Source organism: Salvelinus alpinus, chromosome 28, assembly GCF_045679555.1.
Source record: "Salvelinus alpinus chromosome 28, SLU_Salpinus.1, whole genome shotgun sequence".
NCBI classification, from domain to species: Eukaryota; Metazoa; Chordata; class Actinopteri; order Salmoniformes; family Salmonidae; genus Salvelinus; species Salvelinus alpinus.
This window is the reverse complement of record NC_092113.1, coordinates 31348484-31364506: the sequence shown is the minus strand read 5'-3', so window position 1 is coordinate 31364506 and position 16023 is coordinate 31348484. Positions and strand designations below refer to the sequence as shown.

Sequence of the window (16023 nt, the reverse complement as noted above, 5' to 3'; positions counted from 1 at the left end):
CTTACATAGGTATTATTTTTGTCCAGATGGGATAGGGCAGTGTGCAGTGCATTGGCGATTGCGTCATCTGTAGACCTGTTGGGTCGGTATGCAAACTGAAGTGGGTCTAGGGTGGCCGGTAAGGTGGCGGTGATATGATCCTTGACTAGACTCTCAAAGCACTTCATGATGACAGAAGTGAGTGCTACGGGGTGGTAGTCATTTAGTTCAGTTATCTTTGCCTTCTTGGGTACAGGAACAACGGTAGCCATCTTGAAGCATGTGGGGACAACAAAATGGGATAGGGAGCGATTAAATATGTCCGTAAACACACCAGCCAGCTGGTCTGTGCATGCTCTGAGGACGCAGCTAGGGATGCCGTCTGGGCCAGCAGCCTTGCAAGGGTTAACATGTTTTACTCACGCTAGCCACTGAGAAGGAGAGGGGGGGAGGGGGCGTAAACTTTGTTGGCGAGCCGCGACGGTGGCACTATTATCCTCAAAGCGAGCAAAGAAGGTGTTTAGTTTGTCTGGAAGCGTGACGTCGGTATCCGTGATGTGGCTGGCTGTTTTTGTTTTTGTAATTTCCTGTAGAACATGCCACATACATCTCGTGTCTGAGCCGTTGAATTGCGACTCCACCTTGTCCCTGTACCGGCATTTCGCTTGTTTGATTGCCTTGGAGGGAATAACTACACTGTTTATATTCAGCCATATCGCCAGACTTCTTTCCATGGTTAAATGCGGTGGATCGTGCTTTCAGTTTTTCCACGAATGCCGCCATCCATCCACGGTTTCTGGTTAGGGTAGGTTTTAATAGTCACAGTGGTTACGTCATCTCCAATGCACTTGTTTATGAACGCACTCACCGAGTCAGTGTATAGATCAATGTCATTCTCTGAGGCTGACTGGAACATATTCCAGTCCGCGTGATCAGTCCAGCGTTGAATGCTTTTCGTCACTGGTACATCCTGCTTGAGTTTCTGCCTATAAGCCGGCACGAGCAAGATGGCGTCGTGGTCGGATTTGCCGAAGGGAGGGCGGGGGAGGGCTTTGTATGCATCGCGGAAGTTAGAGTAGCAGTGGTTGAGAGTATTAGCCCTACTTGTCGTGCAATCAATATGCTGATAAAATTTAGGTAACATTGATCTCAAATTTGCTTTGTTAAAATCCCCAGCTACAATAAATGAAGCCTCCGGGTATATAGTTTCCAGTTTACATAGAGTCAAGTGAAGTTCCTTGAAGGCCATCTTGGTGTTCGCTTGAGGGGTAGGTAGAATGGCCGGCATTTGATTGTAAGGAATGCTAGGTCAGGTGAGCAGAAGGACTTGAGTTCCTGTGTGTTGTTATGAACGCACCGTGAGTTGTTAATCATAAAGCATACACCCCCGCCCTTCCTCTTCCCAGAGAGGTGTTTATCTCTGTCGGTGCGATGCATGGAGAAGCCCGGTGACTGGACCAATTCCGACAACATATCCCGAGAGAGCCATGTTTCCGTGAAACAGAGAATGTTAAAGTCTCTGATGTCTCTCTGGAAGGCAACCCTTGCTTAATTTACGTATACCTTGTTGTCAAGAGACTGGACATTGGCGAGTAGTATACTCGGGAGCGTTGAGCAATGTGACCGTTTACGAAGTCTGCCCAGAAGACCACTCCGTCTGCCCCTTCTGCATCGCCGTTGTTTTCGGTCAGCTGCTGGGATTAGATCCATTGTCCTGGGTGGTGGTCTGAAGAGAGAATCTGCTTCGGGAAAGTCGTATTCCTGGTCGTAATGTTGGTAAGTTGACGTTGCTCTTATATCCAATAGTTCTTCCCGGCTGTATGTAATAAGACTTAAGATTTCCTGGGGTAACAATGTAAGAAATAATACATAAAAAAACGAAGTACTGCATAGTTTCCTAGGAACGCGAAGCGAGGCGACCATCTTTGTCGGCGCCATCTCATCTCAATTTACTGTCCACAATCAACTATGTGAACGTACAGTATAGACTGACCCTGTGTTATGTTTTTCTAGCACAACCTAATGGACATACGCGTACAATCTTTGGCACAGAATTGGTCTACTGTATCAACCTGCATGCTACCTTGCAACTGGTAGCATTCAGGTTGAATCTTAACTCCACTATCAGCCAGAAGGCGAGGTCAGTACAGGTGCATCAAAGCAGGGACCGAGAGACTGAAAAACAGCTTCTATCTCAAGGCCATCAGACTGTTAAACAGCCACCACTAACATTTAGTGGCCGCTGCCAACATACTGACTCAACTCCAGCCACTTTAATAATGGGAATTGATGGAAATTATGTAAAAATGTATCACTAGCCACTTTAAACAATGCCACTTAATATAATGTTTACATACCCTACATTACTCATCTCATATGTATATGTATATACTGTACTGTATATCATCTACTGCATCTTGCCATCTTTATGTAATAAATGTATCACTAGCCACTTTAAACTATGCACTTTTATGTTTACATACCCTACATTACTCATCTCATATGTATAGACTGTACACTATACCATCTACTGCATCTTGCCTATGCCGTTCTGTACCATCACTCATTCATATATCTTTATGTACATATTCTTTATCCCTTTACACTTGTGTGTATAAGGTAGTAGTTGTGGAATTGTTAGGTTAGATTACTTGTTGGTTATTACTGCATTGTCGGAACTAGAAGCACAAGCATTTCGCTACACTCGCATTAACATCTGCTAACCATGTGAATGTGACAAATAAAATTGATTTGATTTAACTGTTTGAACACAACAACTATTTCTCACTAGATGTCACCTTACGGAATTTAAGGAAACACTCAGTTCCTGTGAAACATTTAGTTCCTTAGGAAAAAAGTAGAGCCTGTCTAAACACTCCATACATTCAGTAGCTATACTAAATTCAAATTTAGAGACCTGAGGTAGGCTACATAGTGTTCTACACACCCGAGTAAAACTACATCAAAGTACACTGAACTGCCTTTAAGAACTTACAGCAGCAGCTGTAATCTTGTCTCACAAAACCATTAGCTTTTGTGTTAGGTTTCACTAAGTCAATACACATGTTTTATTCAATTTCCAGCACATTACACATTATCCACCCACACACTCACTCATCATCTGTCTGCAATTCTTGGCAGAATGATGCAGTCATTTTCCCCCCACGTGTACTCAGCTTCCTCTGCCTTACAGAGTGCCTATAATGCATCGCTATGGTTCTTTGTCGACAACCACGTTGTACACTGACTCTGAAAACATGTCAAGGGTGTAGGTCTCACATGACTTACTGCATCTCTATTCAGTCCACTTTGGAATAACAATGGATATGTACACTACCGTTCAAAAGTTTGGGGCCACTTAGAAATGCCCTTGTTGTTGAAAGAAAAGCCATTTTTTTGTCCATTAATAACATCAAATTGATTAAAAATACAGTGTAGACATTATTAATGTTGTAAATGACTATTGTAGCTGGAAACAACTGATGTTTTATGGAATATCTACATAGGCGTACAGAGGCTCATTATCAGCAACCATCACTCCTGTGTTCCAATGGCACGTTGTGTTAGCTAATCCAAGTTTACCATTTTAAAAGGCTAATTGATCATTAGAAAACCCTTTTGCAATTATGTTAGCACAGTTGAAACTATTGTTCCAATTAAAGAAGCAATAAAACTGGACTTCTTCAGACTAGTTGAGTATCTGGAGCATCAGCATTTGTGGGTTCGATTACAGGCTAAAAATGGCCAGAAACAGAAACAGTTTCTACTGAAATGCCTATTCTTGTTCTGAGAAATGAAAGGCTATTCCATGCAAGAAATTTCCAAGAAACTGAAGATCTCGTACAATGCTGTGTACAACTCCCTTCACAGAACAGAGTAAACTGGCTCTAACCAGAATAGAAAGAGTGGGAGGCCCCGGTGAACAACTGAGCGAGAGGACAAGTACATTAGAGTGTCTAGTTTGAGAAACAGACACCGCACCTGCCTCTTTGTTTGACATCATGGGAAAATCAAAAGAAATCAGCCAAGACCTCAGAAAAAAATAATTGTAGACCTCCTCAAGTCTGGTTCATCCTTGGGAGCAATTTCCAAACACCTGAAGGTACCACGTTCATCTGTACAAGCAATAGTACGCAAGTATAAACACCATGGGACCACGCAGCCGTCATACCGCTCAGGAAGGAGATGCGTTCTGTCTCCTAGAGATGAATGTACTTTGGTGCGAAAAGTGCAAATCAATCCCAGAACAACAGCAAAGGACCTTGTGAAGATGCTGGAGGAAACAGGTACTAAAGAATATTTTTTCACAGTAAAACGAGTCCTATATCGACATAACCTGAAAGGCCGCTCAGCAAGGAAGAAGCCACTGCTCCAAAACCGCCATAAAAAAAAGCCAGACTACGGTTTGCAACTGCACATGGGGACAAATATCGTACATTTTGGAGAAATGTCCTCTGGTCTGATGAAACAAAAATAGAACTGTTTGGCCATAATGACCATCATTATGTTTGGAGGAAAAAGGGGGATGCTTGCAAGCTGAAGATCACCATCCCAACCGTGAAGCACGGGGATGGCAGCATCATGTTGTGGTGGTGCTTTGCTGCAGGAGGGACTGGTGCACTTCACAAAATAGATGGCATCATGAGGCAGAAAAATGATGTGGATATATTGAAGCAACATCTCAAGACATCAGTCAGGAAGTTAAAGCTTGGTCGCAAATGGGTCTTCCAAATGGACAATGACCCCAAGCATACTTCCAAAGTTGTGGCAAAATGGCTTAAGGACAACAAAGTCAAGGTATTGGACTGGCCATCACAAAGCCCTGACCTCAATCCTATAGAACATTTTTTAGCAGAACTGAAAAAGTGTGTGTGGGCAAGGAGGCCTACAACCTGACTCAGTTACACCAGCTCTGTCAGGAGGAATGGGCCAAAATTCACCCAACTTATTGTGGGAAGCTTGTGGAAGGCTACCTGAAACGTTTGACCCAAGTTAAACAATTTAAAGGCAATGCTACCAAGTACTAATTGAGTGTATGTAAACTTCTGACCCACTGGGAATGTGATGAAAGGAATAAAAGCTGAAATAAATAATTCTCTCTACTAGTATTCTGACATTTCACATTCTTAAAATAAAGTGGTAATCCTAACTGACCTAAGACAGGGAATTTTTACTAGGATTAAATGTCAGGAATTGTGAAAAACTGAGTTTAAATGTATTTGGCTAAGGTGTATGTAAACTTCTGACTTCAACTGTATGTGTGTGCCTCCCTGTGTGTGTGTGCGTGTGTGTAGAGTCTTGAAGAGGACCGTGTTTAAATACATACACAGATCAGGTCTATGACAGCTGTTTCAGTCATTTACAGATGAAGTCATCTTCTGGCATTGTGGTAACAACTCATTTCTTCATGGGCTATTCTTCTGTGGTTTCCTACTTTACTAACCATGACCAATACAAAGCATATACCCTGTTTCATCTATCAACAGGTATACATGTAATGGAAGAAACTGTTATTAATCATCTGTGTTCTTGTAGTTATAAATGTGTGTCTATAACAGCACGACAACCTTATTTTGTTTGTGTCACAGCCATCATTACACAACTTTACGTAACAGCCATGATACTGCACGTTTTCACAAAATGCATGCATAATTTTATAGACAATTAATACTCAAACAATGCGACATGTTGTGTAATGTATAGTCATTACATAAATTAATATAGTTCTGTTTCTGTTGCATGGATAGTTGAGGTCAGGCTCATCACGTCCCATACATTCAGTTATTGGTAGATAATCAAGATGTTATCAATGTCATTCAAAGTCACTCTTCAAGGTTGTCCATCCCTGTTTACTGTATTACTACACACACACACACACACACACATTACTCTTCTTGTTATCAGCTATCAGCTCCTCCCCCTGTGCATGTTCTGCTGACTCAGGACCATGACTCCAAAGGGCACTATTGTTTGTGTGCTGGTGCTTATGGGTGGTATATGTTCAAGAAGACTTAGGATCAGTATTTACTGAAGTGTCTTTCTTACCCCTGGGCCAGTATCTTGTGTCTCGGACTAGGAATGCTGATCTAGGATCAGGTCCCTCCTGTCCATGTTATACAGTGGGGCAAAAAAGTATTTAGTCAGCCACCAATTGTGCAAGTTCTCCCACTTAAAAAGATGAGAGAGGCCTGTAATTGTCATCATAGGTACACTTCAACTATGACAGACAAAATGAGAAAAATCCAGAAAATCACATTGTAGGATTTTTAATGAATTTATTTGCAAATTATGGTGGAAAATAAGTATTTGGTCACCTACAAACAAGCAAGATTTCTGGCTCTCACAGACCTGTAACTTCTTCTTTAAGAGGCTCCTCTGTCCTCCACTCGTTACCTGTATTAATGGCACCTGTTTGAACTTGTTATCAGTATAAAAGACACCTGTCCACAACCTCAAACAGTCACACTCCAAACCCCACTATGGCCAAGACCAAAGAGCTGTCAAAGGACACCAGAAACAAAATTGTAGACCTGCACCAGACTGGGAAGACTGAATCTGCAATAGGTAAGCAGCATGGTTTGAAGAAATCAACTGTGGGAGCAATTATTAGGAAATGGAAGACATACAAGACCACTGATAATCTCCCTCGATCTGATCACAAGAACGGTGAGCAAAAATCCCAGAACCACACGGGGGGACCTAGTGAATGACCTGCAGAGAGCTGGGACCAAAGTAACAAAGCCTACCATCAGTAACACACTACGCCGCCAGGGACTCAAATCCTGCAGTGCCAGACGTGTCCCCCTGCTTAAGCCAGGACATGTCTAGGCCCGTCTGAAGTTTGCTAGAGAGCATTTGGATGATCCAGAAGAAGATTGGGAGAATGTCATATGGTCAGATGAAACCAAAATATAACTTTTTGGTAAAAACTCAACTCGTCGTGTTTGGAGGACAAAGAATGCTGAGTTGCATCCAAAGAACACCATACCTACTGTGAAGCATGGGGGTGGAAACATCATGCTTTGGGGCTGTTTTTCTGCAAAGGGACCAGGACGACTGATCCGTGTAAAGGAAAGAATGAATGGGGCCATGTATCGTGAGATTTTGAGTAAAAACCTCCTTCCATCAGCAAGGGCATTGAAGATGAAACGTGGCTGGGTCTTTCAGCATGACAATGATCCCAAACACACCGCCCGGGCAACGAAGGAGTGGCTTCGTAAGAAGCATTTCAAGGTCCTGGAGTGGCCTAGCCAGTCTCCAGATCTCAACCCCATAGAAAATCTTTGGAGGGAGTTGAAAGTCCGTGTTGCCCAGCAACAGCCCCAAAACATCACTGCTCTAGAGGAGATCTGCATGGAGGAATGGGCCAAAATACCAGCAACAGTGTGTGAAAACCTTGTGAAGACTTACAGAAAACGTTTGACCTCTGTCATTGCCAACAAAGGGTATATAACAAAGTATTGAGATAAACTTTTGTTATTGACCAAATACTTATTTTCCACCATAGTTTGCAAATAAATCCTACAATGTGATTTTCTGGAAAAAAAATTCTCATTTTGTCTGTCATAGTTAGTGTACCTATGATGAAAATTACAGGCCTCTCTCATCTTTTTAAGTGGGAGAACTTGCACAATTGGTGGCTGACTAAATACTTTTTTGCCCCACTGTATAACATGGACAGAAGGGACCTGATCCTAGATCAGCACTCCTAGTCTGAGACGTTTCATGAACACGGACCCTGAGCTATGTCTTTATTACCCCTGGCCTCCTGAACTAATGTCCTCATGTCCGAGCAGCACACACACACACACGCACACGCACAGTATATATGTGGTAGTAGAGTAGTGGCCTGAGGAAACCCACTTGATGTGTTGTGAAATCTGTTGTGTAATGTTTTTAATTGTATAACTGGCCTTAATGCTGCTGTACCCCAGGAAGAGTAGCTGGTTCCTTGGCAGGAACTCATGGGGATCCATAATACATACAAATCAATCGAGCACTCACTAGGCATTCTCCACCTACTGCGGATGTGCCCTTGATCAAGGCAACTTAACCCCTAACCTGCTCCAGGTTCACTGCTCTGTGGCTGACCCTGTGCTGCTCCCAGCCTGTTGTGTGTTGTTGTCTGTATGTTGTGTGTTGTCTGTACGTTGTCTGTACGTTGTGTGTTGGGGCTGGGGACTCTGACAGCAAAAACAACCACATTACTATTGTCTCTGAATAATGGAACAATAAAATATTGTATTGTTTTTGTGTTGCCCCTCTATAGGAGACACAGTGTGTGAATTGAATTACACTGTCCGGGTATCAGGAAGAGCAGCTTGCTTACCCTTAATCTCTCGTGGGCAGATTCTAAATGAGACATTACTTTTGGGTAACCAAGATTCACTTACCCTCTACATCAGTTTAAAAAGGCAACACTGGAACAAGTAGAGTAGCCTACTGCTTATATAATCAAAGACAAAGTAGCTTTAACAGCCAAACTATCTTATTACTGGTGTTTTTGGTGCATTTGTCCACCATTAATATTTAAACAATGGTATATATGTGTTATATAGGCCTACAGTGTCACCCCTTGTCTATTTGATACTCTCAACACAGCCAGTAGTCTTCATGGGCTTGACACAATCAATCTGGCTCCACCAGTAAATGCACCTGCCAATCCCACCACCATGAGCCGCCTCTAGCCTTCCGGGGGCGCTAGGCGATATTTTTGCCATGGGGCGGAGAACATTTAGCAGTTTTAAAGCAAATTTCCTGCCGTTCTACACATTTTGTCATGTTCACATGATATATGTGTGAGAGTGACTAAGTAAATCAACATGCCCTGCGTGCCTGGTTGGTAATTTGGTGATAATTAGGCCTCATATAAGGGTTAGATAGCTGGCTAGACTACCTCACCTAGCAATCTAAAAGCTTTGAGTGACTGACATAAGTGGAAATATACTGATACTCTAATTTGGTGCCCTACGCCTAGCGCGCTTAGTCTGCCTATAGAAAGAGGCGGCACCACCAATGCTCATCCATAATTACAGTGAAATGTTATCTAATACTCAACGTATTACATGCCTTGTAAAACCCAAGTGAGTGTGAAAATACCACACAACACTTTAGAAAATGTATCAATAGAAAATGCATCTAGTTAGCATCTTCTTAAAACGTTTAGCTAGGTATTGATGCAAATGAATAGGCTACAGGAACGGCCCACAAGATGGCACAACAGTTCATCAATAGTAGTTTACGCTCCCTTTCTACTTTTCATTTGTTTCTAAATTCTAAAATCAAGGACGCACCTGGTTAGAAGAAACGAAAGAGCGTCGTCAAACCCTATCATTACCGAGCGAAGTACAGCCTACGCGGTGACAAGTTTGAGAAGGAATAATAGGATAATGAATAAATAGTTACAAAGTGGTTGAGAAGGAGAGTAAACAGGATAATGAATCATTTAATGCAACTGTCATTTTGCCTGATACATCGTCAAATACAACTTACCTTTGGTTTGTTAAATACTATTTGTTCAGTGAAGTGTTCTGCCATTGTGAAGGCTCTCCTGTGTCTGCCGGTGAATGTGAAAGTGCTGATAGCGCAGAATGAGAGGCGCAACTTCAAGCTTGTCACGCCCAGGACTCGAATAGCGTTCAGCACTACCATTATCTACATGTCTAGCTCGCATTGGACTTGGGACACGCCTTGATCCTACCCCCAACAACAGCATGCAATTAGGCCTATTGTCATAAACGTGCTAGCAAATCGAGTTTATCTACCGTTATACTATAGAAGGTATTGTAACCAGATAATTAGGTCTACAGATACATTTTCACGGTAACAATGTTTCCACGGTGTAAACAGTAGACTAGTTGTGGTGAGTAGGATTATCAGCATACAGTAGGTTAATCGTTGGCCAAATGCTTAGAGGTTTACCAATGATCTGATTATGGCCTGTCCAGAGCTACCGTAGCCAGACCAAGTCCTATACATCCAGGGAAAGGAGGAAGTGATACATGTAACCAGTTACATGTAATTTGATTACACAAAACAAAAATGTACCTGAATTTCCAGCAAAAATATTGTAATCAGATTACAGATACATTTGAAAAACTAGATGATTATTTTACTAAATGATTACTAGATTATCTACTTTTAAAATCAGAAAGGATGTTTGCAAAAAAATACATTACAATGCAAAATACAAATAAAAAAATACAAAAACTTTTGTTTTCTAAGTAACATTAAATTCAGCATAGAAAAAAAGCGCTGGTTTAAGTTTATTCCTTTGAGACCACAAGTCAGAGACCACTATGATGACACACCAAATGTGTTTGATGGATCCTTTTTGTCTGCCTTTTAAAGGTCCAATGCAGCAATTTTTTTTAAATCTCAATATCATATCATTTTTGGGTAACAATTAAATACCTTACTGTGATTGTTTCAATTAAAATGGTCAAAAATAAACAAAAAATAGTTTCTTAGCAAATAACAATTTCTCAAGCAAGAATTTTGCCAGGACTGTCTGGGAGTAGTCTGAGTGGGGAGGAGAAAACTGAAAACTAGCTGTTATTGCTCCATGTGGCAAATCTGACCATAATTGTATCCTCCTGTTTCCTGCTTACAAGCGAAACTAATGTAGGAAGTACCAGTGACTCGCTCAATATGGAAGTGGTCAGATTACGCGGACGCTACACTACAGGACTGTTTTGCTAGCACAGACTGGAATATGTTCTGGGATTCATCCAATGGCATTAAGGAGTATACCACCTCAGTCACTGGCTTCATTAATAAGTGCATCGACGACGTCGTTTCCACAGTGACCGTACGTACATATCCCAACCAGAATCCATGGATTATAGGCAACATCCACACTGAGCTAAAGGCTAGAGCTGCTGCTTTCAAGAAACGCGGGACACTAATCCGGACGCTTATAAGAAATCCCGCTATGCCCTCCCAACGAACCATCAAACAGGCAAAGCATCAATACAGGACTAAGACTGAATCCTACTACACCGGCTCAGACGCTCGTCGGATGTGGCAGGGCTTGCAAACTATTAAGTACTACAAAGGGAAACCCAGCCGCGAGCTGCCCAGTGATACGAGCCTACCAGACGAGCTAAATGCATGTTATGCTCGCTTTGAGGCAAGCAACACTGAGGCATGCATGAAAACACCAGCTGTTCCGAACTACTGTGTGATCACGCTCTCTGTAGCCGATGTCAGCAATACCTTTAAACAGGTCAACATTCACAAAGCCGCGGGGCCAGACGGATTACCAGGACGTGTACTCAAAGCATGCGTGCAACAACTGGCAAGTGTCTTTACTGACATTTTCAATTGCTCCCTGATCAAGTCTGTAATACCTTCAAGTTTTAAGCAGACCACCATAATCCTTGTGCCCAAGAAAGCAAAGGGAACCTGCTTAAATGACTACCGCCCCGTAGCACTCATGTTGGTAGCAATGAAGTGCTTTGAAAGGCTGGTCATGGATCACATAAAAACCATCATCCCGGAAACCCTAGACCCACTCCAATTCGCATACCGCCCCAACCGATCCACGGTTGATGTAATCTCAATCGCACTCCACACTGCCCTTTCCCACCTGGACAAAAGGAACACCTATTTGAGAATGCTGTTCATTGACTACTGCTCAGCGTTCAACACCACAGTGCCCACAAAGCTCATCAATAAGCTAAGGTCCCTGGGAATAAATACCTCCCTCTGCAACTGGATCCTAGACTTTCTGATGGGCCGCCCCCAGGTGGTAAGGGTAGGTAACAACACATCTGCCACGCTGATCCTCAACACGGGGCCCCTCAGGGGTGCATGCTCAGTCCCCTCCTGTATTCCCTGTTCACCCACGACTGCGTGGCCAGGCACGACTCCAACACCATCATTAAGTTTGCTGATGACACAACAGTGGTAGGCCTGATCACCGACAATGATGAAACAGCCTATAGGGAGGAGGTCAGAGACCTGACAGTGTGGTGCTAGGACAACAACCTCTCCCTCAATTTGAGCAAGACAAAGGAGCTGATTTTGGACTACAGGAAAAGGAGGGCCGAACAGGCCCCCATTAACATCGACAGGGCTGTGGTGGAGCCGGTCGAGAGTTTCAAGTTCCTTGGTGTCCACATCACCAACAAACTATCATAGTCCAAACACATCAAGACAGTTGTGAAGAGGGCATGACAACACCTTTCCCCCCTCAGGAGACTGAAAAGATTTGGCATGGGTCCCCAGATCCTCAAAAAGTTCTACAGCTGCACCATCGAGAGCATGACCGGTTGCATCACTGCCTGGTATGTCAACTGCTTGGCATCTGACCATACGGCACTACAGAGGGTTGTACGTACGGCCCAGTACATCACTGGGGCCAAGCTTCCTGCCATCCAGGACCTATATAATAGGGGTAGCTAGGCAGTGTCAGAGGATGGCCCAAAAAATTGTCAAAGACTCCAGTCACTCAAGTTATGTACTGTTCCCTCTGCTACCGCACAGCACGCGGTACCGGAGCGCCAAGTCTAGGACCAAAATGCTCATTAATTAATTTAACAGCTTCTACCCCTAAGCCATAAGACTGCTGAACAGTTAATCAAATGGCCACCCGGACTATTTACATTGACCCCCCCCCCCCCCCCCAATGTCTACATCTGTCGTATTCATGCATGTGACAAATAACATTTTATTTTATTTTATTGGTAGAGTGGTTTGAAACTCTTTTATATTGGTCTTTTAACCAATTTACCACATACTGATGTCACCAGGCAGGCCGAAACTCCATCACACAAAAACAGGCTGAAATTTCAGGTAGTCTTTTGAAACAGCTCTTACACTAAAAGGGCATTATTACAATTTTCACAATTTCACTGTATTATTCCAACCTCATAGTGTGGAAATACAGTATATATAAAACACAGGAAAATCACATTTTTGACTGGGCCTTTAAGGTGAAAGTAATCCAAAAGTGACTGAAAGTAATCTGATTATGTTACTGAGTTTGGGTCATCCAAAAGTTGCGTTATTGATAACAATTTTGGACATGTAACTATTACATTTAAAATTAGAATTACATTTAGGATTACATTTAGAAAGTAACCTACCCAATCATGTATACATCTGATAAGGAAACAAGTCCAACATACAGGTAAATAATTCAATGGTTCTTCAAATTGATTAAACTAGTAGCCTAACTGGTGGTGGTACCACATAATGAAAAGGATATGGGGATGTCCATGGGACTCACTCAGGTGTCAGGTTCCTCTTATAGGAGCTTATGGGGCCTGCTGGCTTGGGGCCACTATTGAAAGTGCTTCCCTAATTTCAAGATCATCATGATGAGCTTATTGTGAAAGGTTCTGTGGTCTGTCTTAACCGCCAGTTACCCTTGATAAACTGACTGGAATAATAATAACAACTATATTGGTACTTATATTTGTCCTATTTCACACATCTACAAGTGTGCATTAATACACGTGTGAATTGGAATTGTGTTTTTCTGCATATTTCAACTCCCCCTGGGGGTCACAGCAAGGGTCTGCCATTATCAACAGCAACCCTGGAGCAATTATGGTTCAGTACCTTGCTCAAGTTCACATCAACAGATTTGTCACCTTGTCTGCTCGGGGATTCAAACTAGCAAACTTTCAATCACTGGCCCAACACTAACCTCTAGGCTATCTGCCACCACCACTTGATGTTCATCAAGTCCTGGGCCTCTTCAGTTGGGCCTCTTCATCTTGTCAGCTTCCTTTTTTAATCTCTGTCTTATTGCAGTTTTTTGTTATTGTACTATTAAAGAACACTCAACAATTAGCAAAATAAGCTACGCTCTACAGTGAAAATCAACAACCAGATATTGCCACACAGATAATATGCACACTTGCCATTTATTTTTAAATGACTGATCTGTACAACTTACATATGTTTTTTGTATTTGGTCTGTTCTTTGTAAATGCAATTAAGAAAGTGTCAGGTTTTGGTCACTAGATGTCCCCATTGCACCTTTTTTGTACCTTTTGTTTTTCTTGCTCTAATTATTGTTTGCACCTGTAGGTCATTCCCTTGTTAGTATTTAAACCCTGTGTGTTCCTCAGTTCCTTGCTCAGTGTTTGTAAGTTAGCACCCAGCCCCAGCCCAAGCCTTGTTTTATATAGATATTTCTCTTGTTGGATTTTCCAGAGGTTCTCTGGTTTAGTTCTTGTGTATTATTTGAGTAGTCTTTTGAGGTTTGTTTTTCCCTGCTGTTTTTTACCACTTTGTGGAGTTTCTTTTGTATTTTGGAGGATTTCCATTTTGTGCCTCTTGGCTTTATTTTTGGACATTGTGGATTTAGTTTCTTTGCCTGAAGATTTTGTTCTTTAATTAAACCACCATCTCTAGTACTGCTGTGTCTGCCTCATCTTCTGGGTTCTGACGATTATTAGTGACTGTTTCTCGCACCGGGTCCTGACAGAAACACTGAGCCATTATAATGAACCCAGAGGCAGCCAGTACCCAGGATCTTTTTTCCATGCTGTCCCACCACGAGGGGACTGTCCAACGCCACGAAGCTGCTCTGGTTCAGCAAGAGGCCTTAATGGCTAGACATTCTCAACTTCTGTCAGAGGTGCTGACTTCCATAAAGCAGATTTCGGATCGACTTTCCCCGGCAACCGCTTCTGCTCCAGTTCATCAGATTCAAGTGCCCCTGGCAGTTAACCCCCTGGCTGAACCTCGTCTGCCGCCTCCCCAACGGTTCTCAGGGGATCCGAGTGTTTGTAAGGGTTTTTTCACACAATGTTCTCTCTCCTTTGAGCTGCAACCATCGTCGTTTCCCACCGACCGGTCCAAGATAGCATATATCATCACCCTGCTGTCGGAAAAAGCCCTAGCCTGGGCTACTGCTGTGTGGGATGCCCAAAGTCCCTGCTGTGCCAGCTACTCTACCTTTGCTGAAGAATTCAAGCGAGTGTTTCAAGGTCCTACCAACGGCCCTGACTCAGCCAAACAGCTCCTGACTCTCCGCCAAGGTCGGCGCAGCGTGACGGACTATGCCATCCAGTTCCGCACTGTGGCAGCAGCAAGTGGCTGGAACGACGAGGCGCTCACAGTGTGTTTTTTGAAGGGTCTTTCTGACACCATCCAAGATGAACTGGCCACTCGGGAACCACCGGACAACCTCGAGTCCCTTATCAAGTTGGCTTCACGCATAGACCAGCGTCTGAGAGAGAGAGAACTCAACCGTAGACCGCTCACCCTAGCTCCTATCGGTTCCAGCTCCGAGTCTCCACCTTTATCCTCGCTGGCTCCACCAGAACCCATGCAGGTTGGACGCATCTCCCAGGCTGAGAGAGACCGCCGGATGAGGAAGCGATGCTGTCTATATTGCGGCAAACCGGGCCATTTCCGCTCCACGTGTCCCGGGCTCCAGGGAAACGCACTCTCCCGTGCAGGCCTGGGAGGACTGTAACGGGAAACATAACCTCCTCCCATCCATCCAACTCCCGCCTGCTCATTCCAGTTACCCTTTCCTGGGACGACCACGAGTTTTCTCTTCAAGCCTTGGTAGACTCTGGAGCCGCAGGTAACTTCATGGATGGGGTCTGGGCGAAGGAGAATGGCGTTCCTTCTGAACCTCTAAGTGACCCCATAAGGGTTACTACGTTGGATAGAAGCCCTTTGGGATCTGGACTTGTCACTCGTGCCACTACCCCCTTGCGACTTTCAGTTTCCCAACACCAGGAAGTGATGAACTTTCATCTGATCTCCTGTTCCGAGTTCCCTCTCGTCCTTGGTTATCCCTGGCTTCACAGCCATAACCCTCACATCGACTGGTCTGTGGGCACTATCAAGCAGTGGGGTCCTACGTGCCAAGCCACTTGTATCTTCCCGAGTTCCCAGAGTTCCCCTTCCGAGCCTCTAGAATCCATCGACCTGTCCCGAGTTCCCGAGTGTTACCATGACCTCAAACTGGTATTTAGCAAACAGAGGGCCACCAAACTACCACCCCATAGACCTTACGATTGCACCATCGACCTGTTGCCGGGGACCTGCCCTCCCAGGGGTCGGATCTTT

At 43.6% G+C, this 16023-nt stretch overlaps 1 protein-coding gene across 1 annotated transcript in view; it reads right to left on the bottom strand.

The window, feature by feature from the left end:
- The window catches only part of LOC139557669 (adenosine deaminase-like), a 32431-nt gene extending 22753 nt beyond the window's left edge, over positions 1-9678 (bottom strand). Inside the window, exon 1 of the mRNA XM_071372755.1 lies at positions 9472-9678. Within this exon, the coding sequence (XP_071228856.1) occupies positions 9472-9630 (159 nt within the window). The 5' untranslated portion in view covers positions 9631-9678. The remainder of the gene's footprint in view (positions 1-9471) is intronic.
- Between the last annotated feature and the right edge of the window lie 6345 nt (positions 9679-16023).